The sequence below is a fragment of the Typopeltis vanoorti genome, chromosome 19 (genome assembly GCF_054136105.1).
Source record: "Typopeltis vanoorti isolate ZY-2024b chromosome 19, IOZ_Tvanoo_1.0, whole genome shotgun sequence".
Lineage (NCBI taxonomy): Eukaryota > Metazoa > Arthropoda > Arachnida > Uropygi > Thelyphonidae > Typopeltis > Typopeltis vanoorti.
Window position 1 is genome coordinate 56180372 of NC_143567.1, and position 19858 is coordinate 56200229.

Genomic DNA, 19858 nt, shown 5'->3' on the forward strand with positions numbered 1-19858 from the left:
CAATGTGGTTTCTGTAGACATCAATCAACTTTAGACCATTTGGTTCGTTTAGAAACTTAGAGATGCATTTCTGAAGCAAGAACATCTTGTCTCAGTTTTTGTTTTTTTTTGACATGGAAAAAGCTTATGACACAGTCTGGAGATATGGTATATTAAAAGACCTCTATAACCTAAATCTCAAAGGACACCTCCCTATATTTATTAAAAACTTTCTGTCCAGGCGAACTTTCCAAGTCAGAGTGGGAAATATGCTATCTCGTCCATATCATCAAGAACAGGGTGTTCCCCAAGGCTCTGTCTTAAGTGTGACTCTCTTTGCTATTAAAATTAACTCAATCATTGAACAGCTTCCTCCCACTGTAAACAATGCTCTATATGTTAATGACTTCAATTTACTGTCACTCACGTAACATGAGAATAATTGAAAGGCAACTTCAGCTAGCAATTGATCATGTCTCTCTGTGGGCTCTTAATAATGGATTTAGGTTTTCAACAGAAAAAAGTGTCTGTGTACACTTCTGTCGAAAATGCACTCATCACCCAGATCCTGAACTAAGAATGGGACATACTGTTATTCCAGTAGCTACAGAAACCAAGTTCTTGGGACTCATCTTGGACAGAAAACTTACATTTCTAGCACACATTCGTCAACTAAGAGAAAAGTGCAAAAGAACTTTGAATCTTCTTCACACTCTGTCCTCTACTGAGTGGGGTGCTGATTGAGCTTCATTACTCCATCTTTATCGTGCACTTATATGTTCAAAGCTGGATTATGGGTCCCAAGTCTATAGTTCAGCAAGAGAGAGAGTAACCTACGATGGTTGGATTCCATCCATCATCAGAGTATACAAGATAACTACTGGTGCCTTTCGCACATCACCCACTCAAAGTCTCTATATTGAAGCAAATGAATCGGCTCTATCACTTCAACAGAAACAATTATCTCTTAATTATGCCCAAAAAATAAAATCTCTCCCAGCTCACCCTACATGGAATAGTATCTTCTCTCTCTGCATTGGGAAGCTCAATATCACACACACATATCAAACTGCTATACATCCTATTGGTATGCGTGTTAAAGAAACTGTGCAAGCTGCTAGTATAAATGTTGACAACATTAGCTACACTAATCATAACAACATTCCTCCATGGCAGGTTCGCACACCATCCTGGAACCTCTCACTTTGTCAGCTACAGAAATCTTATACCCCATCATCCATTTACCTGCAATTGTTTAATGCACACAGAGTAGCATATGCTGATTTCTTACCCATCTATATTGATGGTTCAAGAATACCTGTGTTGGCTGTGCTGCTGTGTTTCCTGACATTATTATCTCGAAATCAGATCCCACCAGACTGCAGTAATTATACAGCAGAGTTACATGCCATTCAGCTTGCACTTGTGCATATAAAAGAAAACTGCTACCAAAAGTGTATAATTTATACAGACTCATTGAGCTCTTTACAGGCTATCTCCTCTCCTATGTATAATCCACATCCAATACTTTATGAGGTGCTACACCTGTTTCACAAAATGAAAATCCTCAATTATGATATTCAGTTCTGCTGGATTCCTAGCCACATCGGAATTAAAGGAAATGAGGCTGTAGCTGATTTTACAGGAACTGTTTGACAGTTCCATATACAGACTACATACAGCTTGATTATTAATTAACTTAAGGACTTCGGAAATATATTAATATATATTTCCAATATTTCGGCAATGTCGCATTACCATCTTCAAAGGAACTCAAAATAAAGACGTGCACGCAGGCACCACACACAGTAAATGAGGATGAAGCACGGAAGCTATTGTTTCTCCTAAAAGTTCTGATGGTGCCCCCTAATGGGCTATGTAGGTATTCTTGGCTGTTGGGCTGAAGGTCTCCTGATGTATGTCTCCCAAATTTGAGGCAGTCTCATGCAACCAAATTTGTTGAGATTTGGCATGTTTCTTAGGGCTGAGGCTGATTCCATGAAAAGTCTTTCAAATTTGAACTTGCTACAGTGTATTATTGTGGCTTTCTTCCACCTTATTCTGTGGCATGTATACAGAGCATGGTCCACAAGACCAGAGTGGCCATACTGGTGAAAACGGATGTAGTCCTTGTGTTCTGAAATTCTGATATTCACTGTCCTGCCTGTTTGGCCAAAGTAGGACAGCTTACAGCTGCAAGGGACCTGGTATACACCAGGTAGGTCTAGGGGAAGTGGTTGGTCTTTAGTGGAGCGGATAAGGGATGCCAATTTTCTATATGGTCTGTTACAAGAGGTCAAGTTACGTTTTTTTAAGATTTTGGTAATTTTTTCTGAGGTGCCTCGGATGTAGGGAATGGTGATGGATTTCGAGTAACCTTGTTGTGAAGGTGGGGAGGGTTGTGGTTTACTGGTTTCATTATTTTCATTATTAGTGAATGTATCTGCCTTTATGGGTGGGTTTTCTATAAACTGAGAAAACCAAGGTTCCATCAGGCTGGCAGGTGACTAGTGCATCTAGGAAAGGGAGGCTGTTGTTTTCCTCTTTTTCCAGGGTGAATTTGATTCTCGGGTGTTGGTTGTTTAAGTGTGTTAAGAAGGAGAGGAGTATATCAGAGCCATGTGGCCAAATAGCGAACACATCATCAATGTAGCGAAGCCATATGGTTGGTTTTTGTGGTCTTACTTTGAATTAGTAGTCTAGTCCCCTCTCATAGATTCTTGAATTCTCTTTCCTCTGATACTTTCCGATCTTGGCTATGCACACGGGAACTTTTTTCCGGGATTTGTGAGAGCTCTTCTTACTATTACAGACGTCAGGAACTTGGCAGCATGAAATTCTGGTAATAACCTTCTTCAAACACAACTCAAATTAGTTGTCTCGCACTTCTGGCATCTATCATCTGGAATGCAGGACTCTGACCTTGAATTGGGGCATCTTTCCTGAACCTGGATCCAAAACAGAATGAAGACGAACTTATTCTGCCATGCACATCGAATCTGCCTTTCCTTCTGCGTGGCGGTCCACCCAAAGATGATTAGCAAAACTCCGTTGCGACTCTGTAACTTCTGACCTCCATTGCCGTAACCCTTGTAACTTGCATCGTAACTGCATAACCTTCCTTACCGTAACCCTCTCGTGACTGCATCGGCATAACTCGTCGTGTCTCAGCAACCCATTGTCATTGTGTTGTAACCCCCTTTTATCTTTGTCTTTTGACCTTGGGTTCTGCTACGTTTTTAATCCCTTGGAGATGTCGTTGGTCTGCATCCCCTCCTTTTTCCATCATTGCATTAAGCCTGGAAACCCCCATACATATTTGACCTTTGTGATTGTAATTGCCCTAGGTCATAAGTTAATAATATAATCTGTCTTGAAATATCTTTGTCTGGAACTTTCTTTTGACATAAATTATTTCACATTTAACTTTCTTTGTTCATAATGCTAAACTTAAATTTTATGCATATATGCTGTATAATAATTTCTTTCTGACTCTTTAAGTATTAGTATAATAATGTTTGTTATAATCTTGCTATATGTGGATACTGCTTTCCATGACTTGTTTTGTATATACATATGTTAACCTGTACTGTTATCTATTTATGTACTGCTGAAACCTCTGCAGTAATTTTGTTTATATGTAGATACTGCATTGCTTAACATAAATTTTTTGTATGCATCTCATTTACTACTTTATTTTTTGAATAATCATGTAGTGCTGTAGGGCATCATACCTACTTGTGTACTTTCTAGTAATTCTGTTTATATGTATTGCTAAATTCTGTTTATACTACATTGTTAAATTTAATTTTCATCTTGCATATTATATATTAATCCCTTTTTGCCTGTTTTTGTACTGCTATAGAAGCATCTATTATAATTTTACATATATGTAGATACTGCATTCCTTGGCTTAGTGTTTCGTATTTTGTGTATTAACTTATATTGTTAACTATTTTTGCATCACTGTAATAACTTCTGACCTTGTGTCTTGCTGTGCCCTCTGAAGCAGTTCTGTTTATCTATAAATGCTGCTTTGTGGAACTAGATTCTTTTACAGACATATTGTTTACAATTTTCTGTAAATGCTAATATTGTAACCTTTAGTATTGTGGCACAGTAAGACCTTTGTAGTTTTTGTTCCAAATAAACTATAAACCATTAACCTCATATCTCCCCTCTTCCTCCTGTCTACCAGATTCTGCAAGTTGTATTGTTCAATCTTTCCTCATACTCAACATTCCAGAGGTTAGAAACTACCTTAGTCAGTTGCCTCTGGACCCTTTCCAACATCTCTTCATCCTTCTGAAAACCAGGTGACCAAATCTGGGCACAATAGTCCATGTGTAGCTTAATCAAAGCCTTATACAATGGAACAAGAATCTCCCTATTTCTACAAGTCAGTGTCCTCTGCATCATTCCCAGAAGCCTTTGTGTTGTCTTCACAATTTTGGCTATTTGTCCCCTAAATTTCAGATCCTTATTGACTATCACCCCCCCAGATCTCTTATCATGCATCCCATTTTTGTTTTCCAAATTTTAAAACATTACATTTTGTAACATTGAACTCGCATCCCCATTCCCATGGCCAATCACTGAATTTATCCGTCTTCTTGTAAGGCCACAACATCTTCTCTACTCCTCATGGTTCGTCCCAACTTTACATCATCTGCAAACAACTGAATATCTCCATCCAAATCTTCATGAATATCATTAATATACAAGTTAAATGGCAATGGCCCTAAAACAGACCCCTGAAGCACACCACTAGTAACTTTCCTTTTCCTGGATGTTGCTCCCCCATACACAACTTGTTGATTCCTATCAGATGTCCAATCTCCAATCCAGAGGCGAATGCTGGTCTTGAAATTCACGCTTGCTCTTGATATCATTCAGAGAGTGAGAGGTGTGATTGAAATCTGATTATCAGAATAATGAATTACAGGTAACCCTCGTATAATGTGGATGTTAGGTTCCATAGAAATGCCATGTTATATAAATTGCATTATGCAAGAATCAGGTCACATACAAAAAGTAGGATTATGTTCCGAAATCGTTTTCTTTTTTAAAAAAAATTATATAAACAACAATGACATATCCAACAAAAATATATTTTTATTTAATTCAGGTAATTCATGTAAGTTAAGAAAACATATAAACTATGACACAAATACATAGTATAAAAATTATAAAAATTACAAATTGTAATTAAGTTTCATTGCAGGTAATGCATAAATGTTTTAGGCAAAATAAAAATAAGTGCATATTTTAATCTTTCATAGCACGAGGATTTCATGATCGCAGTTTTGTCATGTAATCACCTGATGCATTACTATAAAACAGTAGAGTAATTCTGTCTTTGGAAACTTTGAATCCAGTAGCTGATCTTTAATATTTCGAAATATAGGTGCGTTTTGGCATTTTTTTCCAATATAACCTGGATTCATCAGTATTGAACACCTGGTCTGCATTATAAATGTTTATAAACTTGGAGAGTTTTTTTGTTTAATAAGCTTTCTATCCAAAGGAATTTTCTTTTGAGTGCATCTTCTTTCCAATTCATTAGAGATTTCTTCATTTTTCTCTTAACAAATTGCATACACGATCAATGAGCTTTGCACTTACCCTTGATCCAGCAATAAACACTTTCTCAGATTTTATGTTCATTGTGTTTGATTGTTTGAATTGTTGATTCATTTAAATTCAAAGTCCTTACAACAACTGGTTTTTCTTCTTTTTTTCAACCGATCCATGATTTTAATTTTTTTTCTTCGAGATGAATTTTCTTTTCAATATTCATTTTTTCCCTTTCATCACAATTTGTGGCCTTACTACAAAAATAATTTTTTTACATAAAAAAGCATTACATATTAATTATGTATGTAACTCACCAGAAAATAAAGTGCTCAGCTTGAGATAACACACTTATGATTTTTTAATGCGCTTTCCTGGCAGAAAACAAAGACAATTTTCAACAATAAACACTTAATATGGTATACAATTGACATACATGCGTGCTGAAGGATGTTTCCCCTAATATAAATTCGCTACTTATAACTACCTGTGTGATATGGACAGACAGAAATTTAATGAAGATAAAATTTGATTTTCAAGTTGCGCGGTGAAAAATATATAAAAAGATAAAGGGTTACTACAATTTCTAGACTATGTTTTTGTCAAAACCGCATCGTATAAGTATTGCGTTGAACAAGGGTTACTACAATATGTAAACTGGGTTATTGAAACTGTGTTGTATAAGTACTGCATTATACAAAGGGTTACCTGTACTGACCATTTAAAACTATATATTTAGAAATTTATGTACATTTACTCATACAAATACAACATTTAGTTTACAAATGATATTCTTTATTTTTCAATTTAGCTACTTGAATACAAATTCCCTACAAGTCTTCTTTATGAACTGGTTAATAACATCCCCCATAAAAAGTTGGTTGTAACTTAATTTTCCCAAGCAACACGCACACTTTAAAGGCTGCTGAAGCTCACCGGCTAGAGCTACGTTGACTGTGTATGGCCTGTGGTTTAAGCAACAGAGTGAGACAACGTGAAATGGCTATGCGTGCACATGAAATCACAGTGCTGCTGCGAGGACCTGTAGGCTTCTACAACCAAGCAAGCCAAGGTAGCTTTGACTAGATGAGCAAGCATTAGCTTTGATACACAATGCAAAGCTCAATTATTGCTGTGCAAGCATAAGATGCCTTCTGTCTACAAAAATAAAAGCCTAAATGGAATGCTTATAAATGCATGCATTTATTAACAAATAAATAGTACATCTTTCTCAATTAATGAGCTTGCGCAGCAAGCATGAAGAATTCGCCACTGCTCCAATCTAATATCCAGCCCCATCTGCTCTAGTTTGACTATCAACTTATCATGCGGTAATCTATCAAAAGCCTTTGCAAAATCTAAGTATATTACTGTGTATCCATCTCCTCTGTCCATGGAAGCAGTCACCTTATTGTAATAAGTAAGTAAATTACTAAAACATGACCTCCATTTAGCAAATCCATGCTGTCCATCAAAGATAATACCATTGTTGTCAACTCAATGGATTCTAGTTCTCACAAGCTTCTCCAACAACTTAACTGCAACACCTGACACACAGATAGGCATATAGTATAGTTTAATGCTTGAGTTCTGTCACCTTCTTTATGAAGTGAACAATCTTGTCCTTCTTCCACTCTTTAGGAACTTGACCTAGTGTAAGACTTGTATTAAAAAAATATGTCAAGGCCAACATCAACTCCCTGGCACATTCCTTCAGAATATGTGGAGATATATTATCAAGTCCCACAGCCTTATTTACATCTAGTTTGCTCAACTCCTCGTGCTCACTTACAGTCAGTCTCTCTCTTCCCCATCATCAACTGCTCTCAATCTCTCCATTAACACAAGATTGAAAGACCTTTATGAACTGCTGATTATGTATCTCCACCATACCTTCTGCAACATCTGTCTTTATACCATTTTCTCCAATCAGTGTCATCCTTCCATAATCATTCTTTCTTTTGCTGGCTACATATCGAAAGAACTCCTTAAGATTCTTTTCTTTTTGGCTCCATTAGCTAACTGCTGTTCATACCTCTTTAGCTACCCTCACCAACCAAGACACCCACCTTGCCTGGTCATTATAGTCCTAATGGAATTGATTATTTCCACTTCTCTTATGCTGCCTCCATAATGCCCTTTTTTCTCTGTATCACATGCTTAATCTCGTTGTTCATTCCTTTCACACCTACCTTATTTAACCTTTTCACCCTTGCAATACATTATGACATTGCTTCTGCTAGATAGTTCCTGAATATCCTCAAGTTTCATTGATCTCCTTTACAGTTAACTCCTCATTCCATGCTACACCTGCAAGCTGTCTCCTGAGCTACTCATAATCACCGGCCTTGTAGTTCCAATGTACCCTTTCCTCACAGAAGTCCTCACACTGCTGGCTACCACCCAGGTAATCACCTCATGGCCACTCTTGCCAATTGGTGGGTGATTTGACACTTCATTTATAATTGCATCCTCTGATGAGATGACCAAATCCAAGACCCTCAATCCTCGTGTGCCCTCTGTTACATACTATCTGAGGTAGTTATCGTTCAAAAACTCAAGAAACTAATTTTCTTTACTTCCAGTTGCTATCTCATCATTTAGTCTATATTGCCATTATTAAAATCACCCATAATGATCACTTTTTTCTTATTTGCTTGGCTAATTGATTATACATTTCATAGTCACTACCATCCACATTACCTGGTCTATAACAACATCCAACCAGGTATTTCATTCCATTCACCTCTATAAAGGCTCATCGAGTGAGGGCACCTCCTCTCATACCACTTAATCCACCAGATACAACGAACCGCATCTACCACCATTATCAACACCACTACCGCCCACTACCACCACTAGTATTTTTTGGTGACAATCTCGAACATCCATGCCCATGGTGGGATTCGAACCCACAGCCTTTTGGCTGGAGAGCGGATACTCTAAGGATTCGGCCAGCCAGGCCGGCCTGGTTTATATTTGGTATGTAAAAATATAGAAGACACAACAGTAACACTAATATTTTAGTAGAATATACATGAAAACAACTTGCATTTTGGAAGTAAATATAGTCACACATTGGTAAGGTGGGATCTGGTGGACTCCAGCACACTTTATACCTCTGCACACTAAACTTGCTTGCATGCAACAGCCTGTCATCCATGGCATCGAGTAGTGGGTTACGTCAGGGGAAGCTATACTGAGGCATGACTCACTGCCACGCATTCTTTAAAAGTTATAGTCTATTCAAAATCTTTGGGGTCTGTGACACCCCACCTTTCTAACACTGGGTTAACGATCTACTTCAGTTGACCTCCAACCCAATACACAGTTTTGCAGATGACAACACATTACACTCCTCGCTTTCATTTGATAAACCTTGCCCTACACAACTTACCTTAACTTATAGAACATCAACCACCACCCTCAATTCCAGTCTGCAAGCCATCCTACAATGGGGTCTGCAGTCTCTCTCCTGCTGTGTTTCCCAAAGAATACAATTTACAGTCATTTAAATCGAATGTAAACGAGTTCCTCCTCTCCCAACCACTACCCTTACATGGTACTAATGTACTATAGGTTGATCAACCAACCTCTTGTGTATGGGCACAACATAAAAAAAGAAAGTAAACCTTAGCTGAAGATACAACATAGGAGCTGTCATTTTTTTTTTTTTTTTTTTTTTTGCCAAGAAGTTTAGCTGCCACTGTTTCCTTTAGACTCTCCCATTAATTCAAATTGCTCAAGGATTGATTTGAAAATCATGAAGATTAGATTAGAAGATTAGCCAAGCTTTCCCACACTGATTTATTTGTTTCCATTTGATTCACTGACTGAAATATGTTAACTTTTGTCTGTGCAGATGTTTTGTACTTAATTTCAGAAAATACTTAAGCCAAGGTTTTAAGATTTTCAATGTATGTGTGGGTGAGTAAAAGTCATTATTCTATATAGTTTTATTGTATTTTTTTTCCTTTATATATTGAGTTTATTCATATCTACCCATTTTGTTAATAAAATGCTAGAAAACAAAAAGGCCTATCTGTTCAGCAAGTTATTGATAAATTGAGCCATCGCAGTTCAAGTCAGTGATACCATACTGAGATGGAAGTGCAGTGAGTCAACTGCAAGTGCTATCTACAGTAGACGACCCACCACACTCACTAAATATGACCACAGGCTGCTATGAAGGATAATGTGAAAATCTACCATTCATCAGTTGATGTGTTGAATGCAGCGTTCCAGGCATCAACTGGAACATGAATCTCCACACAAACATTCAAAACCGAGGCTCACAACATGGGCTTCCATGGTAGGGCTGCAATATGCAAGTCCGCATTACCCCAAACAGCATGTATCATCTTCAGTGGTGCAAAGAATGCGTACGGTGGAAGCGTGGAAAGCTGTTATGAAGTGATGAATCACACTACACCCTCTACCAAGCAAATGAATGTGTGTCAGTGTGGTGAAAGCCCAGTGAACATCTCTTACCAGAGTGCTTAACTGCAAATATAAAAATCAGAGCTGGCGGTGTGATAGTTTGGTCCTGTTTTCCAGGTTTCGCCTTCAACCTCTGTTTGTGGTGCAACCAGCATTGAACTCTGAGTGGTTTATGGTTCCATGAACATTGAACTCTGAGAGGTATCTAAACATTCTGGACAATGCAATGCTTCTTACTTTGTGGCATTTCTATGGAACTGACCATTATCTCCTTCAGCAAGAGAATGCACCATCCTAAGACTGACGCTGTAATTGCGTGGTTTGTGGACATGCATATTACTACAATTGACTGGCCTGCACAGAGCTCTGATCTCAGCCCTATTGAACATAGCTGGGATAAAGTGGAGCACCTGATGAGGTCAATGGACAGCCATCTCACAACAGTCCAGGATCTTTTATTACATGCCTACAGGAAGAATGATCCAAAATTCCCATTAATCAATATTGTATGCATGTGGCAAGTATGCCCTGTAGGATTGCTGCAGTCATTGCAGCAAAAGGAGGTCCTACATCTTATTAAGGTGGGTGCCATGGCTGTTTATTCCTCACACTATGGTGTCTGTTGACTTCTTTCTAAGCAGTATACATAGTTTTCTCAGATTTTCAATGGATAATTTACAGTGTTTCACTTTTCCCCCTCCTCTTTGCATGCATGGTGAGTTAGAGAGAGATTTGCTGTACTGTGATATAAACCATATGTACTTACATAGGAAAAAACAGCATTTTGTGTGTTCTAGTTAAGTACTGAAGAGAAAGAAGGCAGTGTATGGAGACAATATAAGATTAGTGATAATACTCAAATTCATGAGGAGTACAAAGAACAGGCAAGATGACTCAGCTGATAGCAAAAGAGCAGCATGAGCTTGAGAATTGAGCAAACTTGATATTAATAAGACTGTGGGACTTGATGACATAACACCATGTACCAGAGAGTTGACATCTCCCTTGACGTATTTGATTAATATGAGTCTTACATTGGGTCAAGATCCAGAGGAGTGGAAGGAAGGTAAGATTGTGCCACTTCAGTAGTTAGCTAATGAAGCAAAAAAAAAAAAAAACCTAGGGAGTTCTTTCAATAGCCAGCAAAAAAAAAAAGGTTATGGTAGGATGACATTGATGGGAGAAAATGGTATAAGGACATCTGCTCTGGAGGATATAGTTGAGATATTCAATGAGCAGCTCATAAAGATCTTTCATCCTTGTTAACGTGACATTATGGAGTGTTTTAGAGCAATGAATGAGGAAGAGGAGGAGTCTAGGAGTGAAAAAGTGATATATTGTGAATTGAGCAAACTTGATATTAATAAGACTGTGGGACTTGACGACATAACACCATGTACCAGAGAGTTGACATCTCCCTTGACATATTTGATTAATATGAGTCTTACATTGGGTCAAGATCCAGAGGAGTGGAAGGAAGGTAAGATTGTACCACTTCATAAGGGAGGTGACAGAACTCAAACTTCAGATTATAGACTTGGGTTGTGGTTAATGTGTTGGAGAGGTGAGAACCAGGATCCAGAATTGAGTTGACAAGAGTGGTATTATCTTTGATGAATTCCAAAGGTAGGTCATGTTTTAGTAATCTGGTTACTTATCACAATAATATTACAGCTTCATTGAAAGAAGGAAATGGATATGCAGTAGTATACTTAGATTTTGCAAAGGCTTTTGATAGATTACTACATGATAAGTTGATAGTCAAACTAGAGTAGATTGGCTCTAGAGAGATTGGCTATCTGATAGGTATCAGCAAGTTGTGTTGTGGTGTGCCTTAGGTTTTTTTTTTAAACCCATTACAGTTTAACTTGTAAATGATATTGTGGAAGATTTCATTGGAGATATTCAGTTGTATTGAGATGATGCAGAGTTGGGAAGAACTATAATGAGTAGAGCAGAGTTGTATGAGGGGGGTGTATGATTTTGGTAAGGGGTTGTTATAGGATTAATATTTAAGTGGTTTTTCATAAAATTGGAAGGAGATGGTGGGAGTGGGGGAGGGACAATAGATCATTCCTGGAAGCTGTATAATGAGGATGTGAACAAAAGAGTGAGAAGCAGGTTTGCATGGAGAGTTATGAATGATTGGAATGCATTGCCTGAGAGTGCGGTCTCTGCAAGGAATTTGAATGTATTTAAGGCACAGGATGATGAGCTATAAATAATAAATTACACGATAACCACAGTAATTAACTTTAATGAAATTGAAAGTACAGATATTTTGTACTGAAAATAACAGTATCATCAGTGTGTAGAAACAAGCAACTCAAAGGAAATGGAACACAAAGTAGATATAGCCAGTCTGTGGTTTACCAATTAAAAACTTGCCACATGCTAGAAATTAATATTAATAAATAATATTAAAATATTATAAAAAAACGATTTTTGATGGTTACATAAGTAAGAATCTCCCAACCTTTTGGGAGAAAGAGACAATCTTTCTAATTCAGATTTGGCTGATGTAAAAAGGCTTCACAACTTTCGTTGTAAAGGCGTTCATGTTTAAATCTGCATCTATGGAGAAGACAAGCTTTATCTCATTGGATATTGTGTTTAGTGTCAATACTATGTTGTGCCAGACCAGACTTTTGAGGTTTCATGTATTTGATATAATATTGATGTTCATTAATTCGTTTTTCCACAGAACAGCCTGTTTGTCCAAAGTAGATTATAGATTAGATTACTACATTCACACAGTATCTGGTAAATGCCAGCTAATGATAGAGGTGCCAGTTTGTTTTTTGTAGATGGCAACAGATGAGAAATTTTGTTGATTGGAAAATATGTGGGAATGAGATGATACTTCTTCAAAATTCTACCAGTCGGTTCCGAGATGCCAGAAATATAAGGGATTGGAACCCTGCGGTCTGTTGAAGAATCCCGAGGTGTTGGAACATTGAAGTCAATTATCTGCTGGATTTGATTAGGGTTGTAACCATTAAATTCCATTAATGTTTTGATAGTGAAAAGTTCGAGAAAACAAGTTCTTGCTGTTCTTGTTGCAAGAACTTCTCATTATCAAAGAATGAAAGATCTTTATGAGCTGCTCATTGAACATCTCAACTATATCCTCCAGAGCAGATGTCCTTATACCATTTTGTCCAATTAATGTCATCCTACCATAATCTTTTTTTTTTTTTTTTTTTGCTGGCTAGAGAAAGAACTCCCTAGGTTTTTTTTTTTTTTACTTCATTAGCTAGCTACTGCTCATGCTGCTCTTTTGCTACCAGCTGAGTCACCCTGCCTGTTCTTTGTACTCCTCATGAATTTGAGTATTATCACTAATCTTATATTGTCTCCATATATTGCCTTCTTTCTCTTCAGTACTTAACTAGAACACACAAAATGCTGTTTTTTCCTATGTAAGTACATATGGTTTATATCACAGTACAGCAAATCTCTCTCTAACTCACCATGCATGCAAAGAGGAGGGGGAAAAGTGAAACACTGTAAATTATCCATTGAAAATCTGAGAAAACTATGTATACTGCTTAGAAAGAAGTCAACAGACACCATAGTGTGAGGAATAAACAGCCATGGCACCCACCTTAATAAGATGTAGGACCTCCTTTTGCTGCAATGACTGCAGAAATCCTACAGGGCATACTTGCCACATGCATACAATATTGATTAATGGGAATTTTGGATCATTCTTCCTGTAGGCATGTAATAAAAGATCCTGGACTGTTGTGAGATGGCTGTCCCTTGACCTCATCAGATGCTCCACTTCATCCCAGAGTTGTTCAACAGGGTTGAGTGCAGGCCAATCAAGTGTAGTGATATTCATGTCCACAAACCACGTAGGATGGTGCATTCTCTTGCTGAAAGAGACAATAGTCAGTTCCATAGAAATGCTTCAAAGTAAGAAGCATTGCATTGTTCAGAATGTTCAGATACCTCTCGGAGTTCAATGTTCATGGAACCATAAGTCACTTGGAGTCTTTGATTCCTTTATGGTCTTGGGATAATAATAGTAATACCAACCTCATTATTCTATTACTAATTCCATCTCACACTATGAGTCTCTCATTTACTTTCTTACTATGATAAAACTAACATCCTTTTTTAATTGTTCCTTTTCATGGCAAACTCATTTCTTAAATTTTTTTTTCCTGTTTTGTCTCACTCAAATCCAGAACATCTAATTTTCTCTCCAACATAACACCACTAACTCCTCCTCTCTTACTTCTAAATGTCAATATGTTCAGTTTTCCTATTCTTGGTTTGCTTTTCAGTCCAGATTGTTTACCCTTTATATCCATCCAACTCTGATTCTTTTGTTTCTTTTTAGCTTCAATAAATCCACTACTGGCTTGCTGAGCCTGTCACATCTTCAGCCTACTGGGTAAGTCAAATAGATGGCAAACACTGAAAAAAAAAAAAAAGGAAAAGATTTACCCCTAGCCCTCAAAATTTTCTAATAGTATTGAGTTATGGAACAAGAAGAAAAGAAAGAATAGGGACCAGTCTACAAATAATATAAAGATGCATATTACATGAAGTAAGGCATGCTTCTGCATCAGGTATCTCAGTTTTACCATGCCTGTCTTCACTAGAGTGAGCCCTTGAGCGTTTCAAGTTTTTAATAGTCTTAAGCATCAACTCAAGATAATAATAAGAAAATTAATAATATATTTATTTACTTAGTTTCTGATATTTAACTGGTTTTATGCCTATCATCTAAGGGAGGTTTGCAAGTATTAATTTGATCTTAAAATTGATTATCTCCTACGAATTTTGGTAAATGATACAGCCTTGTTCAGTTTTGGAGAATGTGTTTAAAGCTGCTGTTGATTTCAAAAACAGTCTCTCTCTGACTTGTAATGACTTACCTGTAACACTTTGAGGTTTTTTCCCCTTTCTAATCCTGTGTGAAAAGGTGGGGGGGGCATGTTCTGCCAGGCCTGACTTACCCAAATGATGTGCTGAATGTATTTTTTGTGTTCTCTGTGGCAGATGTCAACAGATCTTCCTGTCTGTCCATAGTAAGCCAGGTCTCAAGTACAGGAACTTTATATTCCTGGATGTTATAAAGGAGAAAGTTTAGGTTAATAGATGAGGGCTGCTAGTTTGAAATATGATTTAAAGATGGTGTGCTTTTTCAGATGTGCCCTGACTATATGAGATATATTGCAACAGTTGTGTTGTGATCTTGTATATTAGGGAAGGAGGAGGTTTGAGGTCTGAGAAGTTTCACTAAGTCAGTTTCAAGTCTATAGAATGTAGAATATGAAGACAGATTGAGGGAATGCAACTTGCAGAGTCTTGTGAATAGAAGAAAAAAAGAATATGATTGAGATGTATATGTTGGTGAGTGATTATAACCAGATTAATATGTTGAGGAGATTTTTTATAGAATGATTGGAGATATGGAGAGCATAAGAGGCCATTTCTGGAAGCTGTATAAGGAAAATGTTAGTAAGGGAGTGAGGAGCAGGTTCTTTGCATGGAAAGTGGTTGATGAGTGGAATGCATTGCCTGAAAGTTTGGTGAGTGCAGAAACTGGAATGGGTTTAAGACACAGTTTGATGATCTTTTTTCATGAGAGTGTGGACCTCCTGTGATGAGTCTTTTGACTCCATGGAAGACTGATGTTAATAGGAATAATAATAAATATTTAGTATTTTATCTATTTTTTTTAGGATTATAGCCATTGATTAAAAATGTGGCAAGGGCAGGTGAGTTTAGTCATAAGAGCAGTATCATTAGAACAAATAGCTCTCTCTCTCTCTCTCTATCTATTTGTTGGCATTTTTAGGATACTATACTGTTAGTCTGAATGATGGTGTGATTGTTTATGTGATCTTCAGTATGTCCAGGCTTTCTATAAATAGAAAGAGATAATGAGCCATTTAAAAGGTGTGTGTGTGGGGGGGGCTAGCTAGTGTATTTAGCAAGGACAGACAATTATTTGATTCCTTATTTTCCATTGTGAAGTGAATTTTGGGATCTTGGGTATTTAATTTCACTAAAAATTTATCTAATATGCTTGGACATGTGACCAAATAGCTGATATACCATCTATATAGCACAGCCAAAAGTCAGTTAGTTTGTTTATTTTATTTAAAGCATTATATGTTAGTTGGCTAGTAAAGATCTATAAGAAATATGCACTCATTTTTGTTTCATTTTTCTCCTAGCTCATTAAAGAATGCAAGGAAGTTCTTCAAGCAGCCACCCAGACTCGTCAGCGTTACATTAATTTAGCTCAAACAGTCCTTTGTGATGATGATGTAGAAGCTCACTTAGATTCTTTTGATGAAGATTTGAAAAAAATGTTGCAGGTGTTTATATAAAGTTCCTCTTTGTAATTGAAGTAGAAAAGTATTTGCAGTAGGTATACTACAGACCATAACCTTTAACTGCATAGGATTTTTTTTTCATAGTAAATTATACAATTATCTTATTGGAACAGACCTTAGGAATCACAGGTAGAAAGTTGTCATGATACTAAACATGCATGTATTGGCAGTATGGATATCTTTCATATTCATCTACATAGTGATTTGTTTGTATACTGATAATAAATTTGTAGCATAAGTAAATAAATTTTTCATATATTTTCATTTCTTGAATAACACACAAACGCTCTAGAATAACTACAGTATAAGTAACAGCATTCACGACAGTGTGATCTTGATATTCCATACTTCTTTGCTATTTTATTTTGCAACAGCTTACTGGCCAATCCTTTATTTATGTGACATCACTCAGCGAAAATGTTTAAAATATGTTTAACTTTTGTGTTCAGTGTTCTTATTCAAGAAAGTGCCTCTAACTGTAGGACATGCAATGTTATAACACAAGTAATGACGACTTGCAACACAACATTGTTATAAATGCATTTTGTAAATGCTGTGGGAATGCATGACACATGGTGATATGTCATGCATTCCCACAGCATTATAGATTCATTCATTCATTCAGGTGTTGATTAGGTTCAATATTAATAAGGCTGTGGGAATGCATGACATATCACCATGTATTCTTAAGGAATATGCACAACAGTTTGCAATGTCCTTGACCTGGTTATTTAATTAAGATCTTGCAGTGGGTAGAGATCCTAAGGAGTGAAAAGAAAACAAAATAATGTTTTTTTGTTTTCTCCACAAGCATGGTTCTAAGACAGAAGTTTCCAATTATAAACCAATCTGTATAACTGCTGTCGTAGTCAAGTTGTTGAAGAGATTTAGTTAGGAATAGAATGCAAGATTGGGTTGGTGGCAGTATTCTTTGTGATGATCAGCATGGATTTGTGAAGGGTAGGTCTTGTTTTAATAATTTACGGGCATTTCATGATTAGGTGACAAGGGAGAATCATATACAGTGATATTCTTGGACCTTATGTAAAAGTGTTTGATAGATTACCACATGATAAGTTGGTAAAAGTTACAGAGGATGAGAATTGATAGTATGTCGGTTAGATGGATCGGAGATAGGCTTTCTGAACGATACCAGTAAGTTGGATATGATGAAGTAGTGACTCAAAAAAGGAGAGTAACCAGTGGTGTGCCAGGGTTCTATTCTTGGGTGCCTTCTGTTTAAGTTCATAAATGATCTGTTTGTTTGTTTATAAATGATTTTTTTGTTATATTTGTTTCCTGATGATGCAAAGTTGGGATGAATTACAAGTAACACTGGTGATGCTAATTCCCTTCAGAAAGATTTGAATAGACTTTTGACTTGGACAGAGGAGTGGGGTTGTAATTTTAATATTAATAAGTGCAAGTGGGTGAGATTCAAGATTTGGGAGTGATGGTTGACAGTAAACAGAAGTTTAGAGGACATATTGCAAGTGTTGCAAAGATTGCACATCGTAGTGTTTGCTATGAATACAGCAGAAGTAATGTAATGTGTACAGATAAGGAGGTCATTGTGCCTCTGTATAAAGCATTGGTCACCTGGTTTTCAATGTGATGTGGAAACACTGAAGAGGATCCAAAGAAGAGTGACTAAGACAATATCAGGACTATGGAATGTTGTCTATGGAGAGAGATCGAAGAAATGTGGATTTGCAGAGTTTTCTTGAATAAGAGGAAAAAAGGTGACATGATTGTGACATTTAAGTTAGTGAGGGGATTTTATTGGATTAATCCAGAGAGGATTACAAAAAGAGTGGAAGGCAAGAGGGGAAGAACCAGGGGCTATCCCTGGAAGTTTGGTAAGATTGTTGTGAAGATGGGTGTAAGGAGTAGATTTTTACATGGAGAATACTGAAATATATTAATTATGCCAGGAAAGTTAAGGATTTTAAGATTCAGTATGATAGGTATGCAGTCAGTTGAATGACCTCCCACAATGAGTCTGCCAACTCATTACAGAGTGTAATAATAATTGCCCTGAGCATAGGATCCTTTGTAAACCCGTGTAGATCATCCAGAGGAAGCCATTTTAGACTTGAATGCTTGTTAAAGAAGAAATAAGAGACTGTATCACATCTTCCTAACTTGAATGATGGGTTATCCAGTCAGAACTGTTGAGGATTCCTATCCAAGTGGCTGGAATTAGCTGTTTTAATTTATTATTATTATTACTTTTCATATGATAAGCTTTATTTTGTCTGATTTCCTTCTGCTGTACATCTAGCACACAGCCTGCCTTGAATAGTTTGTATAACCTTGAATACTTAGTTATTTATTTAACTGTGAATAGTTATTTATTCATTCAATAATTAACTGTTAGTTATTTAATCTTGAATAGCTAATTAGTTAGCTCTTATGCATTCTTACTTTGTCTAAAGTAACTTTTAGCCTTTTTTCCCTCTGAAGGTGGATCACATTATTCTTTTTAAAATATTTGATTTTGAAGTCATCAATAAATAATTTACTGTTTGCATGTTGTATATTATGTCAGAACCTCAGTTATCTTCAAAAAGCAGCTGTAATTATCATAAAAATTAGAGATGCACTGGAGCATGATGTGCCCGAAGATTCAGTTTATTATTTGGCTGAAGCATACTGAATTAAATTTTTAAAATTCTGATTTAAATTTTGCAAACAAAAAATATTTTGAACAATAAAATACACTCAGGTGTTTTTTAAATGTTCACTCTGGGCTATGTTTCTCACGTGTTGTGCATCTGGTAGTGGTTCACTCAACTTTGTAACATGTCCCTTCTGCTTCAGGCAAGCAAGTACATTTTTATACATTCCATCTATCCATTTCATTTGACATCAAGAGATGCCATATAGTCACTCAGATGCTCAGTGATGTGCCACCAATTCTTGCCATGTGGTCCTGTTGTATGTCTTTCTGGAGGCTTCAACTCTCTTATGATCAGTCACTTCATGCATCTGTCCATCTCATTAACAGAACCTGACCTTCTATTACTGTTTTCAGAAGACCTCCTTCCATCCTTTCAGTGTGTCCAAAGTATTTCAACTTTCTTCTGTCAGTATCCTTAAGGAGCCTTAAAGTTCTATTGATCCTTTCTAGCACCCATCTATTTGTCCACCTCAACAGCCTTCTGTAACACCACATCTCAAAAGCAGCTATCCTTTTCTTATCTGACTTATTTAGGTTCCAAGTCTCACATCCATAAATTCCTGTAGGGAAAAACAGTTGCATCCAAAATCCTCAGCGTTGTTCCCATGGAGATAGATCTATCCTTCCAGATTTTAGACAAATCTCTTATTGTTGGTTTAGTCATCCCCGATCGTCTTCTGAACAGCAATTCTTCACATTAATAATGGATCCCAAGTACTTGAACTTGCTGACTTCCTCAATTCTTTGTCCATTAAGTTGCACTTGTTTCTCAGAGCTTACTTGTGTGCATTTCCTTTGAGAACCATAATCTTTTTCTTTC

General features: G+C 36.8%; 1 protein-coding gene across 1 annotated transcript in view; it reads left to right on the forward strand.

Moving 5' to 3' along the window:
* The window catches only part of LOC150096139 (mitogen-activated protein kinase kinase kinase 4-like), a 734047-nt gene that overhangs the window by 140184 nt on the left and 574005 nt on the right, over window positions 1–19858 (forward strand). Inside the window, exon 6 of the mRNA XM_090409620.1 lies at window positions 16194–16337. Within this exon, the coding sequence (XP_090265746.1) occupies window positions 16194–16337 (144 nt within the window). The remainder of the gene's footprint in view (window positions 1–16193; window positions 16338–19858) is intronic.